Genomic DNA, 22,957 nt, shown 5'->3' on the forward strand with positions numbered 1-22,957 from the left:
ATTACAGATTCCAGTTGGTTTCATTTCACGTGGTTCGTTCAGCCCGTAGAGTAGGTGTGATGTCACAAAGGCATGTGTCCAAGTCTGGACACCGTCACACAATACTGTGAAATCGTACAGATAATGCCTTTGATGATACTGAAAGCTCGACTCAGGATTTGCAACTTAATAATAACAACACACATCACGAGAACAAAGGGACTCACTTTTTTAACGTTCTGGAGATTAATGCCAATAGCAAGTTGTTTTAAAAGCCCGGGGTGAACTTTTAAGGATCACAGTGTAGTCATGGTAACACTGCTCCTAATGTGCATGCTAATTCCCATGTAATATCATTGTAATTTCCTACATTTAGTGGCAATAACGCCTCTGGGACGAGTCCGTTTTAAGAATAAGACACTGTAGCTTTAAGGCGTTTTGTGAAACAGCAAAGCCTTATGTCGCAACTGTTGTTCCGTAGCTGAGATTTGAAGGGTGAGAGATCAGGCAGGCAAAAGGTCAGGAGGAGGGGAGGAACCACGTGAGATTACCGACTCTTGGTCTGCCCTTCCTGGGTGAATTGGTTACGGTGGGACCTGGTATTGCTGGTGTATTGTGTGCAGTTTATCTCACACACACACGCACACACGTTCGCACTCAAGGCCTCAGTCTCGGCTGAATAGAGAACCACACAGACACGCCATGGTGAGCAAGACAGATGAAATTCAGACTGCGGCACCCAAAGCTGCAGAGCCGCACCAAGAGGAAACTCAAGAAGGTGCTATCATGAAGAAGAAGGAATCCTGCGGCTGCGGTAAGCGTTTCTTAAATAGTGTGGTTTTACACGAATACATTCAAACCTGTGTTCTTGTTTTGAAACCAATTGTGTTTCAAACCTGTCCTGGTTGTGCATTTGGTAAATCGGGTGAATGGGTGATCAAAATGCAGTGAAAAAAAAAAAACCTGCGTGCACAGGGGAGACCATGACACTGTCATGTTATTGCTAAACAAAACGATGTCCTTCAGTCTGAATGCCACGGCAAAGGACGATGAGAAGGGACGTGATTCAGTGTGTGTGGCTCTGAACTGTTCAGAGAACTGTCGGCAATGACACTGTGAGGAAGCGATTGTCGTTCTGTAGTGTTATTAGTATGCGTGTCAGGTCATTGTCGTGTTAAGACTAAGGGGGTACCAAGCAAACACTTTGTTGGCGTATAGTCGCTGAGTTTGGTGCATGGATACTGTTTAATGTATGCTAAGACTCCACGCATGTATACGTTACAGGAATAACAAATAAAAACAGAATCTGAAATGAATAGATTTAAAACCAGACGGGTAATACGACTACACACACACTGTATCAGTAGTTAATTAGTTATCCATTTTGGTTTAGCACATTTTGTTTTATTTTCGGTATCTACGGTAAAACACTAAAAATGAACGTTAACTGTTCTATACCCGTATTTTAATTATTTAAGTCTAATTTATGCCACCAGTACAGTACTGTGCACTCAAACTGGTTGTGAAATAGTTAATACTACAGACTGTAGTAGCGCACAACCTTGCAGTCTGACTGTTTATAAATGACTTCAGTTTTTAGTAAAAACCGTTTGATTTTAGATGTTTATGACTTATAATAAAACCGAGCAGCACAATTAACGTTACAAGCTGCTCACATGTGCCGGAAAACGCGCTGAAGGTCACCTTCATTCAAAGGAACTGAACAATATGGGAATAAGAGGGGGAGGTGTCGAATGGAGTTCTTAAAATGATCGTCAGTTGCCAACCAAACTCGTCGTGAATTGGTCGAGAGCATAAATTGTAAAGTGGTGTGAGGTGAGTTAGTGTGTCTGGGTGACAGAGGTGTGTGGTACAGTAAATATTGGACCTGTGGTCCCGTCCCGTCCCCTGTTTTGGAGCAGAGAGTTGGGGTGTTCCGTGACCCGGGAAGTGATAGCTCAGTTCTCTTAAGTCATGATGCTTGTGTGCAGATAAGGTTACATTAAATAAGCGTAGAGACCGAACTTGGGTGAGTGAGTGAGTGCCATTTTATACATTAAAACGTGTGCTTTTACACAGAGGGTGCTTTAGGCGAAAAACAACTTGTATTATTAGTTCGATTTTTTTTTTTTTTTTAGTTTGAGAGGTTTTTAAAGTTACACCGCCACCGGCTGCTTTGTGTAACGTTGCATTGATGCACGCAGGTTAGTTTTTTTAGGGACCTTGAATGAAATGTCGGCGCTGTCAACAATGTTCTGCAGTTTGTTATCCGGCGGTAGCGTCAGTCACTGCCTGCAGGTTAAATCGGTAACGTTTTACTTGGGCTGGTGGTGTTGTGTTCCGTACATCCTGTCATTACGGGTTTCAGGGAGTCCTGTCTGATACGGTAGCACTTCAGTTTAGTTGTGTTGATAGGATGAGGATGAATAGCACGGAGAAGCGATGGCCTTTTAACCCATCACCTATCCATATGTACTCAAAAACACATGTTAGCAAAACCCTGAACGACCCCAGTGAACCCTCCAGCCTCACAGTGGCTGTGAGCGGCTCTTTATCCCGGGTCACCCCGTTTAAACACCTTGTAAATCCTGCAATATATTTCATGGCCGCGTGTGTCTATTGCAGTGGGCTGTATTTATTTAGACAGCTGTGTCTGTCAGGTTCCTGTTGCGTTATAAACCACCCAAACTCTCTTTAGCCACTGTGCCTTGTAGTTAACCCTGTTTTGCACGGTCCTTTTTACCCTTGGGTTAAATAAAAGCCCCTCCATTTAAATAGCTATCCAAATCAGTTACACATTTATTTGCTTTATAATCTAGAGGGATTTAAAAAAAAAAAAAAAAACATCTTTAACCTTAACATTACAATACAATTTCAATTTGTCAGGTGCCTCCTGGAGAACAAAGACAAACAATAGACCGCTAAAGTAGTCACCTGGTTCAAACGCTGTGGGACCCGAGAGCAGACGCAATTCTGAGCCAGGAGTCTTGGTAATAACTCAATCATTAAATAGCTGCCCCTCATTTGTTAATGCAACCACCCGCTGGATAGCAGGTAGAGCATTCCAGGTTTTACTTAGAAAAGTCCACCATGCTTGTGGTAGTGCAAGGAATCCTACAAGCTGGCACACGGTTTCAGTGGCAGTCCCTGAAAGATGCCCGTACGATGACCTGCTGCTGATAGCAGAGCTGCAAATAAATGTAAATCCCAGACAGATTATAGAGATAGCCATAGCCAGCCTCTCCTATTACAGCTATTGGTGTATTAAGAATCTTAGGACAGTGTTGGTGCCCTGCTAACCCCGTAGCTCAGCATAATCTGCAGAGTTTCCCAATAGTGTTTAAATTGCGTCCTCGTTTTGGTGCGGCTCTAGTTAAGTTCCGGCAGAAGAGAGGTGAACAGACTTCGATTTCCAGCAATCAAAGGCTTGCTGTACTGCAGTCATGGCGATGGCCTGCTAATGAAATTCCTGGCACAGTCTTGGGTAGAGCTGTAAACCAACTGTAAACTGGTAAAAGATTAAATATTCTAACAGAAGCCTGCAGTTGATTCTAAGCTAATAGTGTTTTATAGCTGGATACTGGAGGTGGTTAAACATGTGAAAGTACCTGACTGTAGTCTGCGGTGTTAACCACCATCTTATCCACAGGTTTGAGGCTCATGTAAACTGAAATTGCTGTGGGAACGCAGCAGTGCCATTTTGAGCATACTGTTACCCTAACCTGGCGATTCACCAGAATTGTACCCCTAAAGAAGCCACAACGGTCATTCCAGCTTGCATGGTGCACCTGGATGCATTGTTACAGTTCTGCCTGCTCTTTGACACAAATAAACTGCATAGCAGTGCCACCCCTTCCAGGTTTTACCACAAGCTTGATTATCCCCAGTGTATAGGTAACAAGCTCAGGCATGTCTCATTAAACTCATAGTAAAATCAGGAATGGATCAAACAGCTATGCATTGGGAGTCTTATTTCCATGTGTTACTTTTGGCATTTGGATATGATGCTGTACCCTCATTGATAGACAATTATTTACTAGACAGGACAAAATACTTTCCATAACCCTCCAATGTACTCTGTTTAATGATTTAGCTGCATGGATTTTGTTTTGGACAGGATGGTACCTGTGGGTTTGTCTGCTGTGGTTTCTGGAATATCAAAGGGTGAAGCAGACCTGTTTGTACCTGTACTTCCTAGAATTATTACTTTATTTGCGGTTGGTCACAGTTACAAAGCTGGGAAGCTCAAAAAGTGATTAGGATCGTATGATACACAGTACCTCCAGCTCACTCTTAGATCATATTCTTGAAAGGGTGGTTTACATTAGTCAGTAATTGGAAGCCATATTTGCCAGCAACATTTGGTGGTTCTGAAATTCACATTGCATTGTCTAGTGTATAGGAAAAGAAACACGTGCCAGTTGCCTGCTGGCTGCAGGTATAAGCTGCAGCTTAATTTATAGGCTTGGTTAATGACAGATCTTCTTAGTACATTATCCAAACTCATTCCAACAAGGTTTTTTTGTTTTTTTCTTGCTGACAAGTGACTGACTAACTCTCATTAGTTCTCAGCTGTGATACAATAACTTTGCTGTAGTGCTATCAGACCAGTATTCAGAACTCAAAGACGATTGTTGCCTTAAAACCTTTCTCTCCATTTACACTCTGCTCTATCTTCTCCTGTTTGAAGGTTAATCCTCTTACTCCAAGGCAGCCTGCTACAGAATAGGGCACCCCAGATCTACTCCAAGACCACTCAGTTCAGTAAAGCATTATGAAGTTTCCTTTTAAAGACTGTGCTTTTAACACTGATCCGTCACTTATTCACAGTCCTTTCTGATAATACTGTCTGCTATAAAGTATTAGCCTGCTGTTCCAGCAATGCCTTTTTACTTTGTAGACCCTGTTCACTCTTTCACAGGCTGCATTGGGATACTTGCAATTGGTCTGCTAATATGGGTTGTCTTCTCCTATAAGAGCGATCTGCAGTTTCCCTAACCTGTGTACAGGTCTGCATTGTTGGAAGAAGTTGCGTAATTTCAAGCCTCCTTGGCAACTGTAGGAGCCTGGGGATCGAGACCTTTCCCAACATTGCAAGTTGCGGGCTGGCAGACTTGCTGTGCGCCTTGTCCTTGCCTCATTGAATGAGAATAGCTCTGAAGCTCTGCAGATCCATAGTAACCAGTTTTGCAAGAACTTGTTTGGCAATCCCTTGCAGCAACAAAAAAAGCTTGCAAACCCCTCTCTGTCCCACACTGCTGCAACGGAAGTGAATAACAGCGCTGAACAGTATCTCCCTTCTATTTATATAACAGGCAGCTTCCAGGCAGCTGCTCTGTTGGGTTGAAGGATCAGGCATCGACGTTGCCCCGGCACATTTTAAAACGAAAACCTTAAAACAGAAGCAGGCAGCGGCGATGCCTCTGGATGCTGTGCTCTGGGTTTTGTCCCTGGAATCGTTCTCGCGGTCCGCGTGACAGGAAGAACAGGTGGAGGAAGTATGGAAGGACCTGGTGAACTCCTGTACAATGGAAAGGGTGTTTGAAGGGCAATGCTGAAACCAGCAGTCAAGCTTCAATGTGCCGCCGTCAATATTTTTTTTTTTTTTCTTTGCAACCTTTTGAAACCCAAGATGTGGTTTGGAAACTATATACACCAACCGAACTTTAAACTAAAAATAAACAAGCTACCTTTGTACCTCGTCCTCCTGTGACCTCTCTCATGTTGTCTGGAGGACAGGAACAGCGTTGCTCTGCGTGCGTTTTGTTTTACCAGCATTTCTGTGTTCGCTTTCTCCATTTACTACAACTGTGGACTCCTTCATTTTAGCCAGGCCGGCAGCGATCCTCCGTTCTATTTATTTACTGTATTATATTGAATTTCAAACCATTAATAATTGCTTGATTGCCTGCTAGACAGCTTGAGACAAGTACTGTTAATGCAAGTGCTTTCCTGGTCATTAGATCGAACAAACAAACAGGGAAAGGGGCCTGCTGAGGCTGACAGCTGTTCAAGTGGCCCCTCTGCTGTAATCTAAACCCTTAAACATGCCCAGTGTGTGGGCTGAGGGGTGGGGACTGTTGTCCAGCTGCCCTGTTCGTATTTCCACGGTGTTTTCATAACTTGTAACACGAGTGCCCTTGAAGAAAAACAAGGACGGCCTACAGTTGTCTGAAAGTAAACAGTGTCTCTGACCACTGTAACATATATCCCTGAACGGAGAGCTCTAGAATGTGGCCTTTTGTTTTGGGTCAACATTAGAAAACCAGACTTTGATCCAGAAAAATAGCAAAATAAAAATGGGAATTGCTCAATTTAGATGGTAACCTTACTATAGCTGCAAATTGCTTGGGACCATGGGAAGTGTAGTCTCTTGTAGTTCCTGTTGCTGGCAGGCCCTTGCTGACCGTCTGCATCAGAGACAGCCTTCGGATTCCTGCGATGAGAGATCCCCTTTGCTGCCCGGAGGTTGGAAAACCAATGATTCTCTTACCTGTGACTCCCCAGTGGATCCGGACAACCCAGTCACTCTTGATCATTCAGATTACCCGGATATCATCCTTAGTAGCTCTGCAGCCAGTACACTGAGCAGATCTGAGCGCCTTGGCTGTGGACAAGGCCATAAGCTGGCTCTAGATACCAGCGAGGAAGACTCCCTGGCTTACTCAAACTCCGGCGAGCAGAAACACACTGTCTTCTCTCTCAACCTTGGTGTGACCCTTGAAAGCACGCCTCCAGGGATTATTAAGCCAATTCTGCAAATTGGATCTGCTGAGACTGATACAGAACAGCAGGATGGAGGCATGGGGCGTCGGTCGCCCAGAGATAAGGCACTCAGGAGCCATAAACCTCCAGGTCTCTGTGTAGAGAAGTATGGGAGTGGAGAACACGAAGATAGCTGCACATGTAATGCACATCCCCCCTCTGTTGACTCTGCCCATGTGGGATGCAGTTCTGTGTCCGTGATCCATGCTGTTTTGTGCTCTCCCTCAGCCAAACCTTCCCCACCACAGGGCATGAAAGCTGACAGCACTAAAGATATATTGAACGGGCTGAGAGTGTGGCCGCCCGGGATTGCTCCAGACAGACAGCTGGAAACGTTTGACTCGGGTGTAGGTTCTCCAGGTGGGGGTAAACCGGCTTGCTGTTTGCTTTGTTTGAACTGTTTAAAACTGCAGCCAGTTTTGTTTCACTTTTCCCAGGTTTTTGGCTTCTTGACAGCTGTTGTAAAAATGTGTCTCGGTGTCAACAAACAAGACTCAAACCACCACAAAGAAATGTGTATATGTTTATAAAACTCACTGTGGTGATGTAAATATTTGCAACACTACAGAACTCTTGCAGGTATGCAGGTTATAGAGGGACAGTCGCCAGTCAATTTCTGAATTGATTTATTGAACCGTTGGTAATCAACCACAATGGTGTTTCAGGGTACGTGGCAAGGTAAGGCTCCAAATACGTCACCGGGGTGATTCATTGACCGAAGGAGGTTTAATTGAGGTTCGCCCAACTAAATCTTGGGCAGGTTATTTAATGCACGCTGCCAGCAGTTTGATGTGATTCCTTCCCTCGCTGTCTCCCCAGGGCACTCTGCAGACATGTCTGTGATGAACGGGGACGTCGCGCCCCATCGCGCCGAGGAGCAGAACGGGGGCGGGGACCCCGAGCACAGCGATGAAGGGAACGAACAGGAAGTGATTGTAATCCAGGACACAGGCTTCACTGTCAAGATCCAGGCACCAGGCACGGAGCCCTTTGACCTGCAGGTAAGAGAACCGACACGGCATATACACTCTCTGTGCGTGTGTGTGCTCATAATGATAGATGACGGTAAGCACAGCTTCCTGTCTATTGTGATTAGCACTGCCTGTCCCCTTTTCCCAGTCTCCTTGACTGTCAGATCCTGCCCTGTCTTGCCTGTGCCCTGAAGGCTATGTTGGACTGCTTGGCATTGTCACCTGTGCGTACTGACTCCTCCCATTCTCTGTGTGTGTGTGTGTTCAGGTGTAATAGACAACTGTGTGTGCTTCTCCCAGGTCTCCCCTCAGGAGATGGTTCAGGAGATTCACCAGGTGCTGATGGACCGCGAGGACACCTGCCACCGCACCTGCTTCTCCCTGCAGCTGGAGGGCAACGTGCTCGACAACTTCGCTGAGCTCAAGTCCATCGAGGGGCTGCAGGAGGGCTCCCTGCTCAAGGTGGTGGAAGGTGAGCTAGGCTTGCTCGCTCTCTGTGTGTGTGTGTGTGTGTGTGTGTGTGTGTGTGTGTGTTCTTCTGTGCAAGTGATTTGTTAACCACATAAAACAGGGATGGAAGTGAGACCAGTTGCATAGCTGTTTGATCTGTTCCTAGTTCGAGTTTAATCAGACACACCCAAGCTTGTTACATGTACGCTGTGGCTAATCAAGCTTGTATTAAAACCAGAGATTGATGAAACTGCTATGCAATAGGCAGTCTTATTTCCATCCCTATGAAGTAAGAACAGTACACAGTGCTCTGGTAATGACCTTCTGCCCTCATCCCTCAGAGCCATACACAGTGCGGGAGGCTCGCATCCATGTGCGCCACATCAGAGACCTGCTGAAGAGCCTGGACCCCTCGGACTCTTACAACGGCGTGGACTGCAACTCGCTGTCTTTCCTCAGTGTCTTCACAGAGGGGGACCTCGGAGGTGAGAGTGAGTTGGTAGAGGTAACGGTCACCTTTTTGAGAAGCCTGCACTGAACGGAACGTGTGCATTTGGTAAAGTATCGGTATATTATTCCTGCTCCAGCAGTAAAGTGTGATACGCACACCTCGTAATGGGCGAGAGACAAAATGGTTGGGTGATTTTTATCTACAGCTGTAGCTAAATCGCTTGCCTTTTGACTTTGCAGAGAACGGCAAGCGCAAGAAGAAAGGCAGCGAGCTGGAGCAGATCGATTGCACCCCCCCGGAGCACATCCTCCCCGGCAGTAAAGACCGTCCCTTAGTGCCGCTGCAGCCACAGAACAAGGACTGGAAGGTAGCTGCTCAGCCTCCTGGTTATCTACATGCTTTGCTTGCTTTCACTGGCCTGATTGTTTGGGGACGTGCTCAGTAATAACGTGTGATTTGTGTCTCGTCTCCCCGGGCAGCCCCTGCAGTGCCTGAAGATCCTGACGATGAGTGGTTGGAACCCCCCTCCCGGAAACAGGAAGATGCACGGAGACCTGATGTACCTGTACATGGTGACGGTGGAAGAGAGGCATGTCAGCATCACCGCCTCCACCCGCGGATTCTACCTCAACCAGTGAGTGGAAGCACCATCTCCTGCACGCTCCCACCTCCGCTTTCTGCTGTGACACCTGCAGACTGTACTGTTACAGTGAGCACAGTCTTGCACTGTTGACCTGGGAATTGCACCCAAGTGTGTACTTCATTAAATACACAAAGACATACATGTCCGCTTCACTGCACCCACCGTTAGATTAAGGAGACTTGGATATATATATATACCCACACTCTAAGACGCACACTACAGTCCTCCAGAGACACATACCTCCACTATCTGCATACCATACTGCTATTTATTTGCGCTTGTTGGTGTACTTGCAAAGCTTCTGTATTTTTATGTACTGAATTATTTTATTCCCCCCCCCCCAGGTCCACTACCTACACATTCAACCCGAAGCCAGCCAACCCCAGCTTCCTGAGCCACTCGCTGGTGGAGCTGCTGAGCCAGATCAGCCCTGCCTTCAAGAAGAACTTCTCCACCATTCAGAAGAAGAGGTTGGTGCAACACAAACAGCTGTCGGCTCCTCAGAACGCTGCCGCTTTAGTTCCAGAAAACACAGTGGTTTAACTGACTTGGGATCCAACACTGGGGACCCTAGTTTTATGAATATTAAATATACTTTTAATACCAACAAAATAAAAATCTTAAAGGGGAGGAGAAGTTTGCCAGAATGTTCAGGTTGAGTCGTCTAGCGTTTGCCAATTGCCACTGTACTTGGTCACTTGGAACTTGAAACACGTCATCCTAAATAAACCTACTCGTTTTGGTTTGTAACAGGTTTTTATTGGTTGTTTTTGATGTATTATATGAATGTGTTTTTCTGTACCAGGGTTCAGAGGCACCCGTTTGAGAGGATCGCCACCCCGTTCCAGGTGTACAGCTGGACCGCCCCACAGGTGGACCACGCCATGGACTGCGTGCGCGCTGAGGATGCCTACACCTCCAGGCTGGGCTATGAGGAGCACATCCCTGGACAGGTAAGAGGAGGAGGAGGAGGAGAATTCTAAAATTCTATAAGTTTAATTTAATAGTTGCTATTGCTAGTGCTAGTCGTTCAGTGTTTCTTTGTGTCTTAATGGCTTAGTTTGTTTAATGATGCCCAGAGGTGCCACCTAAGCAAAAATCTCCATTGTTCAAAATCTCTATTGGGCAACAAGATTTTCCTGCGATTGGCATACGTTACATATCTGCATCATGCTATTGACTTTACATGATTTCATATTACATACTTAAACGAAGGGGTATGTATTGTATTTTCACCACATACACCCCCCCCCCCCCCAGTAGTGTGGCTTCAACAGCAAAGTGTTAACCTGCTTTTTTGTTTGTTTGTTTCTGTTCAGACGAGAGATTGGAACGAAGAGCTCCAGACCACACGGGAGCTGCCACGCAAGAACCTGCCCGAGAGGCTGCTCCGGGAAAGGGCCATCTTCAAGGTGAGCTCGAGAGACGACACAAACCAAATTGTGAAGAACGCACTGCTGCCTAACTGCAGGCAGGGTGTGGCCAGAGCAAGCTTTTCCTGTTCCTAAAACATTTTGTTCTGGCAGCGTGAATCTGGGTTGCCCTGGAGGGGGATGTGAAAACAAGCAGCCCCACACTCCTTTAATAAGATAGAAATACTAAAAGAAACCTAAATTCAATGACAAGTTTTGACTAGAAGTCTTTTTAAGCATCTCGGATGTTTGTCATTGAATTTCTATTTAAATTCAGCACTATTGCGTGTTCAGTAGTGATACCTTACTAATAATAATCCAACACAGAGCAACCGCCAGCTTTCTACTTGCATGTAGGGTTTCAGCTATTGTCTAGTGTGTCTGCAGCAGTTGTCTCTTCCGGTCATTTCACCATTCCTTTTAACCTTTAGACTAATTATGAAATTCACCCTGATTTCAGCATTAAACAACATCTCTGGGTAACCCGTCCCATGCCTTGTAACCCTAATCTCCTGATGAATCCTAAATGCACCTCTCCGACCCTCTCTCTCCATTCCCTGCAGGTCCACAGCGACTTCGCTGCGGCCGCTACCCGCGGCTCCATGGCGGTCATCGACGGCAACGTGATGGCGATCAACCCCGGGGAGGAGACCCGCATGCAGATGTTCATCTGGAACAACATCTTCTTCAGCCTGGGCTTCGACGTGCGCGACCACTACCTGGAGCTGGGGGGGGACAGCGCCGCCCACGCCGCGCCCACCAACGATCTGAACGGGGTGCGCGCCTACGGGGCCGTGGACGTGGACGGGCTCTACACGCTGGGCACCGTGGTGGTGGATTACCGGGGCTACCGCATCACCGCACAGTCCATCATCCCGGGCATCCTGGAGCGCGAGCAGGAGCAGAGCGTCATTTACGGCTCCATCGACTTCGGCAAGACCGTCGTCTCCCACCCCAAGTACCTGGAGCTGCTGGAGAAGACCAGCCGGCCCCTGAAGGTGCAGAGGCACCCGGTGCTTGACGACAAGAGCGAGGCCGTGGAGCTGTGCTCCTCCGTGGAGTGCAAGGGCATCATCGGCAACGATGGGCGCCACTACATCCTAGACCTGCTGCGCACCTTCCCCCCGGACCTCAACTTCCTGCCCGTGGAGGGGGAGGAGCTCCCCGAGGAGAGCCGGCGCCAGGGGTTCCCCCGGCAACACCGCCACAGGCTGGCCTGTCTGCGGCAGGAGCTGATCGAGGCCTTCGTGGAGCACAGGTGGGAACTGTCTCTTTGTTTAGTTTGCTTTTAATGTATCCTGCAGTTGGGATATGCGTGATTGTTACTGGTATACATGGCTGCTAAAGATTCAGGGTGTAATTGCTTGAGAGCTCTGTGTGAGGATGGGTGTTGCAGCTTCCTAGAAACAATGTGTCAGGCTAGTATTGCAGCTCAGACTGCAGTTTTGCTGCCACCTAGTGGTCAGTGGGATTACAACAGTAAAAATGGGAGCAGGGCGGTAGTTTTATCTTAAATAAATAACCCTGTCCTCTCTGCCTCCCCAGATACCTTCTCTTCATGAAGATGGCAGCCCTGCAGCTGATGCAGCAGAAAGCCAACAAGGAGAGCAAGGCCACGGCGGCTCTGACTGAGAACGGAGGTCCGCAAGCAGCAACGCTCGAGAACAAGGGGGAGGGGGGCGATGCCACGGCAACCACCAACGGGTCCGCACCCCCGTCTCCGATGGCAACCGAAAACGGGGCGTGCGAGAGCCCAGAGTCCTCGGAGGGTAAGGCTGGAGAGGAGAATATCCCGGGACTAGCCCAGGCTAAAGAGCTTGCCGAGACCGTCGCGGCGGAGGACGGAACAGGTACTTGTGTGTCATGTGGTTGCGTGGGAAAAGGGAGAGGGAGAGAGAGGAGGAGTCTGCTTCTGAAGAGATGTGCAAAGAATATCAGATACTGAGGCTGCAATGGCTTGTCCCTTAACATATTTCAACCCCCCGCATATGACATAAATAACAACACAAGACACATGGTGATGCTTTTTGTAGACGCGGTGGAGAGCAGCAATCCACACAAACCCCAGCAGCGGTTTCTTCACTTGTTTCACTTGGAATGGTAAATCAGCCCGATCGACACCAATGACCCTCACCTCTGGAGAGCTTATCTGATTAATCAGAATATTTTTTCATGCATGCACAGACAGCACATAGCTTCATCAGCAGTTGCTGCGTTAACTGTGACTCTGTTAAAGAGGAAGGCCAAATCTGAATTCTTCTGTACAGCCTCTTGCTTCCCCAATCCTCCCTGCTTACACTCTCACTCTCTCCAGCTCCCTGTCCCTGGAGTGCTGTTCTCCTTTAATCAGCATGGATTGTGGGTTTCACTGTTGATTTATTTTGTAACCTCTAATCCCTGCACCAATGACAGTCCTTGCCCTGTTCCTCCTCCTAATCCTTAATGGTGAACCTGTCCTTGATCTCTGTAATCCTGTAACGGAATGGGGGGAGGTGGTGACTTGTTTTAACAGATAGGCACTGGTTACAGTTTATCTTTTAGTGGTTGGTGTTCACGCTGCTTAATCTGGTGGCAGGTTGTCTTTTTTTTTTTTTTTTTTTACTATCTTTTTGAATACCATATGCACATTATTCACACAGTGACTAAAGTCATGCTGCTGCTGTGTGTGTGTAAGGTGGGGGCGGGTTCACAGAAGAGCAAAAAACATTGGCACACTGTCCATATCTTTTGTAATCACACCCTCACAATGTCATAAGAATCAAATAGTAGGTTCTGTCCTTTTGCCTAACCCTGACCTGGTGTTTGTTGTCGGCTCCTAGCGGACCCCAAGAGCCGGGAGGTGGTCCAGAACGCCTGCAAAGCTGTCGGCTCCATCAGCAACACCTCCTTCGACATCCGCTTCAACCCGGACATCTTCTCTCCAGGTAGGGTTTCTCATAATGCCAACACTCTTGGGGGAATGCACTGGCTTTGTTCTGTTTCAATAGGACTGAAGATGCATAGCAAGATCACACTCATATATTGCAATCTCTCTCTCCCTCTCCCTCTCCCTCTCCCTCTCTCTCTCTCTCTCTCTCTCTCTCTCTCTCTCTCTCTCTCTCTCTCTCTCTCTCTCTCTCTCTCTCTCTCTCTCTCTCTCTCTCTCTCTCTCTCTCTCTCTCTCTTCACCCGTTCCTCTGCAGGTGTGCGGTTTCCAGAGGGCAGCTCGGAGGACATTCAGAAACAGAAGCAGCTGCTGAAGGACGCTGCCGCCTTCCTCGTGTCCTGCCAGATCCCCTCCCTGGTGAGTGTCAGGGCACATGACGGTCAGCCTGGGTACTGCACACAAATTACAGGCTTTCAACACCTACGCTCCATGCATCTAAACACAAGACAAATTTACATGGGCCATAATCTGTGCATTCAATCTACAGATGCATGGTGGAGTTTTGTAGTCACCGACCCCACGAATCCCACTATGAAGTTTGATTATTATTATTATTATTATTATTATTATTATTATTAATAATATTAATTAGTCAATTAGTAGACGCTTTTATCCAAATCGACTTGGAGACTAGGGCTGAACTGTCCATCAGCAACTGCTGCCGAGTCACTTACAGTAGGACCTCCGTTTTATGTCTCCTCCGATCAGTTTGGTCACTAACAGTATTTCAAGATCAGTCCAAGTCATTTGTTTAATGCTGTGAAAGGAACCTGCCTCTAGCTGTCGTTTGCTCTGTGTGTGTTTGGGGGAGGTTCATATGTCCTATAGTGATGTGTGCTGACCTGTTTTTAACCCCGTCCCTCACGCTGTTCAGGTGAAAGACTGCCTGGATCACAATGCCCTCCCGATGGACGGTGCCACACTGACGGAGGCTCTTCACCAGCGCGGCATCAACGTGCGCTACCTGGGCACCGTGCTGGACTTCATCAGCAAAACACCTGCCAGGACACAGCTCGACCACATCTACGTGAGTCACACCCTGCCTCCCTACTGCAGAGACCAGCGTTGTCGTCTAATGTACTACTGCTGGATCTTGGGATTTGTAAACTAGGTTATTTTGAGGGGCGGGTTGTTTTATTTTTTTTTTCATTTATTTGCAGAGAATCGGAATTTATGAGCTGATTACCAGGTCTGCCAAGCATTTCTTCAAGACGTACCTCCAGGTATTTTTTCATGAATATCAAAACTAGACAATTAGTTAAAACAGCCTTTAACCCTTATTGAAAATAGCTGAAAAAAACAATTGCAGTAGTTTTGGGCACAATAAATATTTTTTTCATTGAAAATGTTTTCATTTTTTTTCTTCCATTGCTTTATAACAAAAGTAACACACTGTGAGACTATCGTGCATTTGCATCGTCCACATGTGCCCATTTAAAGACTAAGATTCGTGATCTGCACTGCGCTGTGTGTGACCCAGTGAACTCTGTCCTGTCCGCAGGGAGTGGAGCTGTCAGGCCTGTCTGCTGCGGTCAGCCACTTCCTGAACTGCTTCCTGAGCTCGTTCACCGACGCCGTGGCCCACCTGCCCGCCGACGAGCTGGTATCGAAGAGGAAGAACCGGCGCCGACGGAACAGGGTCCCTGGGGGAGGCGGGGGAGACAACACGGTCTGGGCCAGCCTCACCCCCACTGAACTCTGGAGAAGCATCGTCTCGGAGGCCAGCAGCTACTACCACTTCACACTGCACTGGTGAGCATGAAGATCTGTGCTGCAGTTACATCGCCTGGACAGCAGGCTGCGCTGTGCGCTACACAAACTATACTTAAACTTCGTGTAGATGGAGAAACGGTTTTGATTGAATGTCTGTTGGTGGTCTTTGTGATGAGGACACCTACTTGTCAGCTAGGGACTCATTTTAGATCAACTGGGAATTTTGGTCACTTCTGTAAAACCCAAATATCCTTTGAACCTTCCTCTGTGCACACAGTCCAGCTCTGATTTTTTTCCTAAACCTTCCAATTCTGTGTCTGTGACAGTGAGACCGTAGATCAGGCTGTGGAGAAGTACGGACTTCAGAAGACAACCCTCCTGAGAGAAATTTCCATCAAAGCTGGCATTCAGGTGAGCGCTCATCTGAGCGACATGGTAGCAGTCTGCAGATTACAAAGACGTGGTGAAGCTACATGTGTGTTGCTGTAGGCGTCCCTTCTAAGCTCCTGTTCTCTCCCTTGCAGATCCTGATAAAGGATTACAACTTCGACAGCCGTCACAAGCCTGCCTTCACAGAGGAGGACATCCTCAACATCTTCCCTGTGGTGAAGCACGTCAACCCCAAAGCCTCCGACGCCTTCCACTTCTTCCAGAGTGGCCAGGCCAAGGTGCAGCAAGGTAGGAACCCCCACTGAAGGGTAGGGACTGCCAATGCAACATTAAGAGTAGAAGGTGGTGATGGTAATCTTGTGGGTTTTGTTTTTTTCGATTCAGGTTTCTTGAAAGAGGGCTGTGAGCTGATCAACGAGGCTCTGAACTTGTTTAACAATGTGTATGGAGCCATGCACGTGGAGCTCTGTGCCTGCCTGCGTCTCCTCGCGCGCCTCAACTACATCATGGGAGACTACTCCGAGGTGAGACCACTGCCTCCGCAGAGACAGCTGCTTGATGTTTCTAGAGCTATATGCTCCGTGTATCGCAACATAATAATGATTGGGCTAGTTTTGAGAAACGGCTGCTTGGGTTTGTGATGACTGCTGCTGTTTTTGGACTCTGTGAGGAACAGCGATCCGCACAAACACAAGCAGCTGTTTCTGCACTCGTTTCACTCTGAATGGTATAATTCCCCCAATGAACGCCAGTGGATCTGGCCTGTGGAGAGAGCTGGAACCGAATAATCGAATCGGTTCTTGCAGCACGAGTTGCCGTCTCTGATTCTGTGATTTTCTATTACGTTTTTTGAATGCACCCTTGCTACATCCCTAACGGTCCTGCTTGCTGGCCCCTCTTGTCTCGCAGGCCCTCAGTAACCAGCAGAAAGCCGTGCTGATGAGTGAGCGAGTGCTGGGCATCGAGCACCCCAACACCATACAGGAATACGTGAGTGGGCTTCTCTTTACATTCGGAAGCACTGGAGCTCTAATAGTGCTGTCTGTTCGTCTGGTATGTCTTCATTAAAATTGAGGATTGAGATTGTAGTAGTTCACTACAAATATCTCTGTTTATTTGAAGTGGTTTTTGGATCACTATAGAAGTGCCCCGTTGTGAGGGTCCGGCTTGGAACCTAAAAGGCTTCTTATTACTACCAATGAGCCGTCTTGTTAACACAATGCCTTCTCTCATCTCTCTCCCCTCACAGATGCACCTGGCTCTGTACTGCTTTGCCAATGGTCAGCTGTCGACGGCCCTGAAGCTGCTGTACCGCGCTCGCTACCTCATGCTGCAGGTGTGCGGGGAGGACCACCCGGAGATGGCACTCCTGGATGTAGGTACCCTGGAGAGGGACTGGGTTGTTTTGGGGTGGTTTCGCTGGCAGTCCCGTGCTCAGTAGCGACACTAACCTCTTTCTGCTTGCAGAGTAACATCGGTCTGGTGCTGCACGGTGTGATGGAGTTTGACTTGTCCCTGCGCTTCCTGGAGAACGCCCTGGCCATCAACTCCAAATACCATGGGGCGCGCTCCCTCAAGGTGGCACTCAGGTACGGACCGACTCCTTTAAGCAAGGGGTTCAGTTTTCAGTTTCCTTCCTCACCCCTGAACTTTTAAACACTCCAAACCTATTCACCCTTTTTTCTTGTCTCCTCCAGTCACCACCTAGTTGCCAGAGTGTACGAGAGCAAGGCAGAGTTCCGCTCAGCCCTGCAGCACGAGAAGGAGGGCTACACCATCTACAAGAACCAGGTGGGTCCACAGGACTGTCGGGGGGGTCTCCTCTACGATTTACTAAAACTATAAGCACTGAATCGAGGGTGGGGTATTAACAGCAAAAAAAAAAATGCAAGGTTTCAAGACCACATTTGTTCTCTTTATCGGGTGAAAGTGTATCAGAAGAAACTGCTGATTTTGTAAACTGGAACCCAGTTGAATCAATACAGTTTTGATGAGTGCTGCACGAACAGGGTATTCGGATTGAACTCTCCACAGAAATCAGGTGCTGACAGTCAGGCGAGGGTCATTGGTGTTGATTGGACTAATTCACCATTCAAAGTGAAACAAGTGAAGAAACAGCTGCTTTGATTTGTGGTGATTGCTGCTTTTCTCTGTGGAGGAGACCGGCGATCCACACCAACCCAAGCAGCTGTTTCTTCACCTGTTTCACTTGGCATGGTAAATCAGCCCGACCGACACCAATGACCCTGACCTGTGGAGAGCTGGAACTGAATAATTGCTTGGTGCAGCTCTAGTTCCCCTCTGATTTTGCGGAGAGCTCTGTGTGAATGATGGGTTGGTGCAGCTCTAGTTCCCCTCTGATTTTGCGGAGAGCTCCGTGTGAATGATGGGTTGGTGCAGCTCTAGTTTCCCTCTGATCTTGTGGAGAGTGTCTTGTGAATGATGGGTTGGTGCAGCTCTAGTTCCCCTCTGATTTTGCGGAGAGCTCTGTGTGAGTGATGGGTTGGTGCAGCTATAGGTCCCCTCTGATTTTGCGGAGAGCTCTGTGTGAATGATGGGTTGGTGCAGCTCTAGTTCCCCTCTGATTTTGCGGAGAGCTCCATGTGAATGATGGGTTGGTGCAGCTCTAGTTTCCCTCTGATCTTGTGGAGAGTGTCTTGTGAATGATGGGTTGGTGCAGCTCTAGTTCCCCTCTGATTTTGTGGAGAGCTCCGTGTGAATGATGGGTTGGTGCAGCTCTAGGTCCCCTCTGATCTTGTGGAGAGCGCCGTGTGAATGATGGGTTGGTGCAGCTCTAGTTTCCCTCTGATTTTGTGGAGAGCTTCGTGTGAATGATGGGTTGGTGCAGCTCCAGTCCCGATGCTAACGAGCAGCGCTCTGTACTCTGCCAGGTCGGCGAGGCTCACGAGAAGACGCGGGAGAGCTCAGAGTACCTCAAGTACCTCACCCAGCAGGCGGTGGCGCTGCAGCGCACCATGAACGAGATCTACAAGAACGGATCGAGCGCCAGCATCATGCCGCTCAAGGTGGGTGTCGTCCTCTCCAAGCCTAACCTATTAAAGTTTTGAACTTTTTTTTTTTCTGATTTTGTTTTCTGTGCATCTTCTCTGCAGTTCACAGCTCCCACCATGGCCAGTGTCCTGGAGCAGCTCAACATCATCAACGGCATCATATTCATTCCTCTCAGGTGAGGGCACCTTGCGCTTCATCACCTTCCATAGACCATCTGTTTGACATACAGGCTAGAAATGCCTTTTCTTATTGCTATGACTATCCCAGCAGATCTGCAGGCACAAGCCTAACTATTGTAGCAAGCTTACAAACCTGGTTTCCATTCAGTCAGTACTCCTGCTAATAGACCGTGGCGTTCTGCAGTGCTGAAACATGCTGGTGCATGTATAGCCCATGTCTATTACAGACCTGGGGTCAGTTATAAACAGAATTACAATTACAACAGAGTTGTTTGGTGAAATTACAATTACAGTGCTATTGTGTTCAATTACTGTTCCAACTGTCTGGTCTGTTGGTCAGTGAGGGACACACCAAAATAGGAGTTTCAGCCCTTAAGTGTTTTACAAGTCATTTTAAAAGTCCTTTATTTCCCCCGTTCAGCCAAAAAGACCTAGAGAACCTAAAGGCCGAGGTTCAGAGGCGCCAGCAGCTCCAGGAAGCCATGAAGAGTGAAGAGCAGCAAGAGGAAGAGAGCCCGCTGGAGCTGGAACACAAACTGACAGCAGAGCAGGAGAGGCAGAGCACCCCTACTGGAGCGGAGGTCCTGGAGCAGCAAGCATCTGCTTGAAAGGGGCGGACTGACTTAAAATGATATAGAAATTTGGGAGAAAGAACGAAAGAAAAACCATTTTGTATGTGCGTGCTCTGGACCCGAACGGGACCCCTGTGAATGAAATGATATGGGAGGCGTCTGATTGTCGTGCTGCTTGTAGAGGAGACTGGTGTGCGAGGAAGGCGTTACAGACGTGATCTAACCAGAGCCTTACCGCTCTTCATCCTGCTCACCATAGACCCAAGAAAGGCCTAAAAAAAAAAAAAACACTGACGACCCCTGCCATGCTCAGCCCTCTTCTTCTGCAAATCTACAAAGTACATGACCTGTTCAAGCATTTGCCTAGCCCAGCAACGTACACAAAAAATACAAGCTTTCCGCTGAGGTGCGCAGAAGTCTCAGGTCATTTTTATTGTTTGTGCAACGTAACCCTGACAAGTTTACGTGGACTTCAGAACCTAAAGTCTGCGTGCCTCTAGAACGGGTCCAAGAATGTCATCCATCCATCCATCGTTTTCTTTTTTAAAATCTTTTCTATATAATTATGTCTATGTTGAAAGAAAAAAGGTAGTCGTATGTATATAGATATAAATATATGGATATTTTCATTTTAGATGGGTAAATACAAAATCAGCCGGTCCACCAACTATAATGGAAAGATTCATTTGTAACGCGTAACGGTGTGTGTGAAATGGAGAGATAAAGCCATAAAAAAAAAGTGGATTGACGTATCCACTGATGTGAGTATCAATATCTTGTCTGTGTTTTTGTTAATATAAATATATACATGTGCAGATGTGTGTATTTATATGGCTGTCTGTTTGGACAGGTACTTTAATATTGATCATGAAAATGTAACAGTTTGACTAAAAGAAAAGACTTGCTCTTAGCCTTGTGTGTTTGCCCTTGTGTTTTCTGTGGTGGGGGGTCCTCCCTGATCTGGGGAGGTCATGGGGTGACTCTATTATTGCTCAGGCATCCTACGGTTGTGGGGTGCACTATTTTAAATATATACAGTGACGTGATCAGAGCATTACTGAATATCATGGCTGTTAGATGTATTATTATTATTATTATTATTCTCACATGTACGGTTCCTTTCTTGTGTAGATCAGGCCAGGATCAAGTGTTCAGAATGGGGGGAGAGGGCTGCTTGGTCTGACTGTCTGGAAGTCTTGTGTTCTCACAGCAGGTTCAGTGAACAACCAGTCAAACCAGTGTCTGTGCTGGAGATTGCAGTAGGAGCTTAAACACATGCACTGGTTACAAACTCCCTCTGGGACTGAATATGCCTGCTAGAGGAAAGTTACCTTGGAGTGCTGAAATTCACATGTACAGCCCTGGCCAAAAGTTTAGCATCACCCTGGAGAATGAACTGATTTTGCTTCTTAGTCGAATTAAACCCGCTGAATAATGTTACGTTAGCATATTGAATTGCATACCGCTTTGTAGTTTTCCATAGACATAATGAAAAAATGACATTGAAAAATGTGACATTTTGAAATCTAACATGAAATACTTTACGATTATGGCTTCCGCTAGACTTTTGCAATATCATTTTGTAGTTTAATTACATGATTACATCTTTGATTACATGATGTTAAAGCTCTAAATTATGTTCATATATACAATCCTAAAATTCTAGGTGATGCTTTTAGTATGATGCACTGTGACATGTTCCAGTGTGGCCTAGAGGGGGCGCTGTGTGTCCTTTTTTTTACAGTATAGAAAATATCATGACATTGTGTGAATTTCAGTGCAATTTTAAAACAAAGACTGCACAGGGAACTAACCGTGACTGCTTGAATGAAAAGAACAATCCATGTTCTGTAATGCTTTAGTAATAGATCGGGGTACTTTTAGTTTTTTGGTCACAGGAGTATGGAGTTCAGGGATTGTTCAGTTTTTTTGTTCTGAATCTCGTATGAGGTTTGTGTGTGTGTGTGTGTTTGTGCGTGTGTGTGTGTGTGTGTGTGTCTGTGTGTGTTCGTTCTGTGTTCTGTTTCAGATTCTGTGTCTGCCTTCACCATTTGCTCATCTAAAGGCTTGGTAACGCACATGAATTACCGTGACAGCCAAATATAACAAACAGTGCCTAACTCGCTGTTAAACGCACACACCTTCATTGTTCTTTAGGTATTGAGCTGCAGTTTTTATTAAAGAAACACTAAGGGAAATGCAGTACATGCTCCTCATTATTTTTAACAAACCTGGAGATAATCTTAAAATGGAGAAATAATTTACGAAGAACAAAACTCCTTTGACCGGGTATGCTTTTGTAATAAATATTTAAGGAATGTATTGTGTGTTTATCATGTGCAGCACTGATCACTTGTGCTAGCCCTAATGAAGTTTAACTCCTTGTGAAGATAAAATGCTGACAGGTATACCTACTGCTTCAGTCCCACCTGAATACATTCACAGACCGACAGTCTCATTTAATGCTTTAATGCCCCCCAAAATATTTCACATGTTGAAGTTTGCTGAAAGTCCATGTATAGGTGTTTCCAGTACTGTAAATCCCTGTTATGTTAGGGCAAGTTGGAGAGACAATTTCTATTTTCTATTTTGCTTCCAAAGCTATAAACGAGCTTCAATAAGTAATATTATAACCCCTATCTGCTGCAAGTAGTAGTGGAAGCATGCTTATTTGGCTCACAAGTAGTTTCAAAGAGGGAAGAACCTTATGTCACTGTGGCTAAAAAAAAAAAAAAAAACCATATTTGGAGAATGTAGACCAGCTGTACTGTCAACAAGGTTTCTTATGAAATAGTGTGCAGATGAGTTTGTTGCTTGCTACTGTCCTTTTGCATAGGGGAGGTGATGTGTGCCTTAACTTTTAACTTTGCCATTTTGAGTACGATGGGCATTGCATCTTTTATTTTTGTTTGGTTTCTGGCAGAATTCAAACATCAGTTTTTCAAATTGTAAGCTTTTATTTTTAAACAACACGATGAGAAAATAATAACAAAAATGGTTTGTGTGTTCATTGCATATTGCTACTGAATTCTCCTCTTATAAGAAATGTGTGTGAAGCCAATTTGACAACATGCGTTTTATTCTGGTTTTGGGCTTTTTGCTACTTGTTTGAAAAAAAGGGAAGAACAAAGAGATGCTGGATGCCCAGTCTGCAGGTTCACACGGGTGCCTCAATGTAATTTGTAAGCAGGAAGTAAGTAACTCTTCTGCAGACATTACAGCTATCAAACAGTTTTGTTAATGGTAGCTTGTGGAGGGGGGGTGGGGACATTTCTCACTACTCTTAGTAAGAGTTAGGGGTGGAGTAGAAAGTTGGGGTACAGTTGATTACTGGTTTGTGAACATGTTAACTGTATATTATTCTTCTGATGCATTAGATGCTGAGCTACAGTACAAACTGCCCACCTTTCATGAAGGGAATGGTAGCTCTTACACAGGTGCTTTGTAGAAAATACACATCATATTTCTGGCTCATGTAGAAACTACTTATTTTA

At 46.4% G+C, this 22,957-nt stretch overlaps 1 protein-coding gene across 4 annotated transcripts; it reads left to right on the top strand.

Annotated features, from left to right (window-relative positions):
- Positions 1-431: 431 nt before the first annotated feature.
- LOC117430750 (clustered mitochondria protein homolog) lies at positions 432-20,373 on the top strand. Of its 4 annotated transcripts, none has more exons than XM_059001027.1 (26): positions 432-793; positions 7,564-7,745; positions 8,016-8,187; positions 8,507-8,650; positions 8,856-8,983; positions 9,096-9,250; positions 9,604-9,729; positions 10,065-10,212; positions 10,579-10,671; positions 11,235-11,929; positions 12,217-12,521; positions 13,491-13,595; positions 13,854-13,954; positions 14,472-14,624; positions 14,758-14,820; positions 15,099-15,349; positions 15,637-15,721; positions 15,835-15,988; positions 16,085-16,224; positions 16,610-16,690; positions 16,950-17,075; positions 17,168-17,289; positions 17,398-17,491; positions 18,592-18,726; positions 18,814-18,887; positions 19,313-20,373. In XM_059001027.1, the coding sequence occupies exons 1-26, from the start codon at positions 682-684 to the stop codon at positions 19,497-19,499; spliced, it is 4,131 nt and encodes a 1,376-aa protein (XP_058857010.1). In that variant the 5' UTR covers positions 432-681; the 3' UTR covers positions 19,500-20,373. The 4 variants fall into 4 exon arrangements, with proteins under 4 accessions (XP_058857010.1, XP_058857011.1, XP_058857013.1 ...); XM_059001028.1 differs by having other exon boundaries at positions 12,217-12,440; XM_059001030.1 differs by lacking the exon at positions 432-793 and adding an exon at positions 1,797-1,815.
- The last annotated feature ends 2,584 nt before the right edge of the window (positions 20,374-22,957 follow it).

The sequence above is a fragment of the Acipenser ruthenus genome, chromosome 26 (assembly GCF_902713425.1).
Source record: "Acipenser ruthenus chromosome 26, fAciRut3.2 maternal haplotype, whole genome shotgun sequence".
Taxonomy (NCBI): Eukaryota; Metazoa; Chordata; class Actinopteri; order Acipenseriformes; family Acipenseridae; genus Acipenser; species Acipenser ruthenus.

What these genes read in the sequence shown, in the direction of transcription:
- LOC117430750 (XM_059001027.1), top strand. Translation starts at nt 682, where the DNA reads ATGGTGAGCAAGACAGATGAAATTCAGACTGCGGCACCCAAAGCTGCA. An exon ending in GAGGCCTTCGTGGAGCACAG is followed by an intron (nt 11,930 to 12,216) that starts GTGGGAACTGTC and finishes CTGCCTCCCCAG; the next exon opens with ATACCTTCTCTTCATGAAGA. An exon ending in ACACCATCTACAAGAACCAG is followed by an intron (nt 17,492 to 18,591) that starts GTGGGTCCACAG and finishes GTACTCTGCCAG; the next exon opens with GTCGGCGAGGCTCACGAGAA.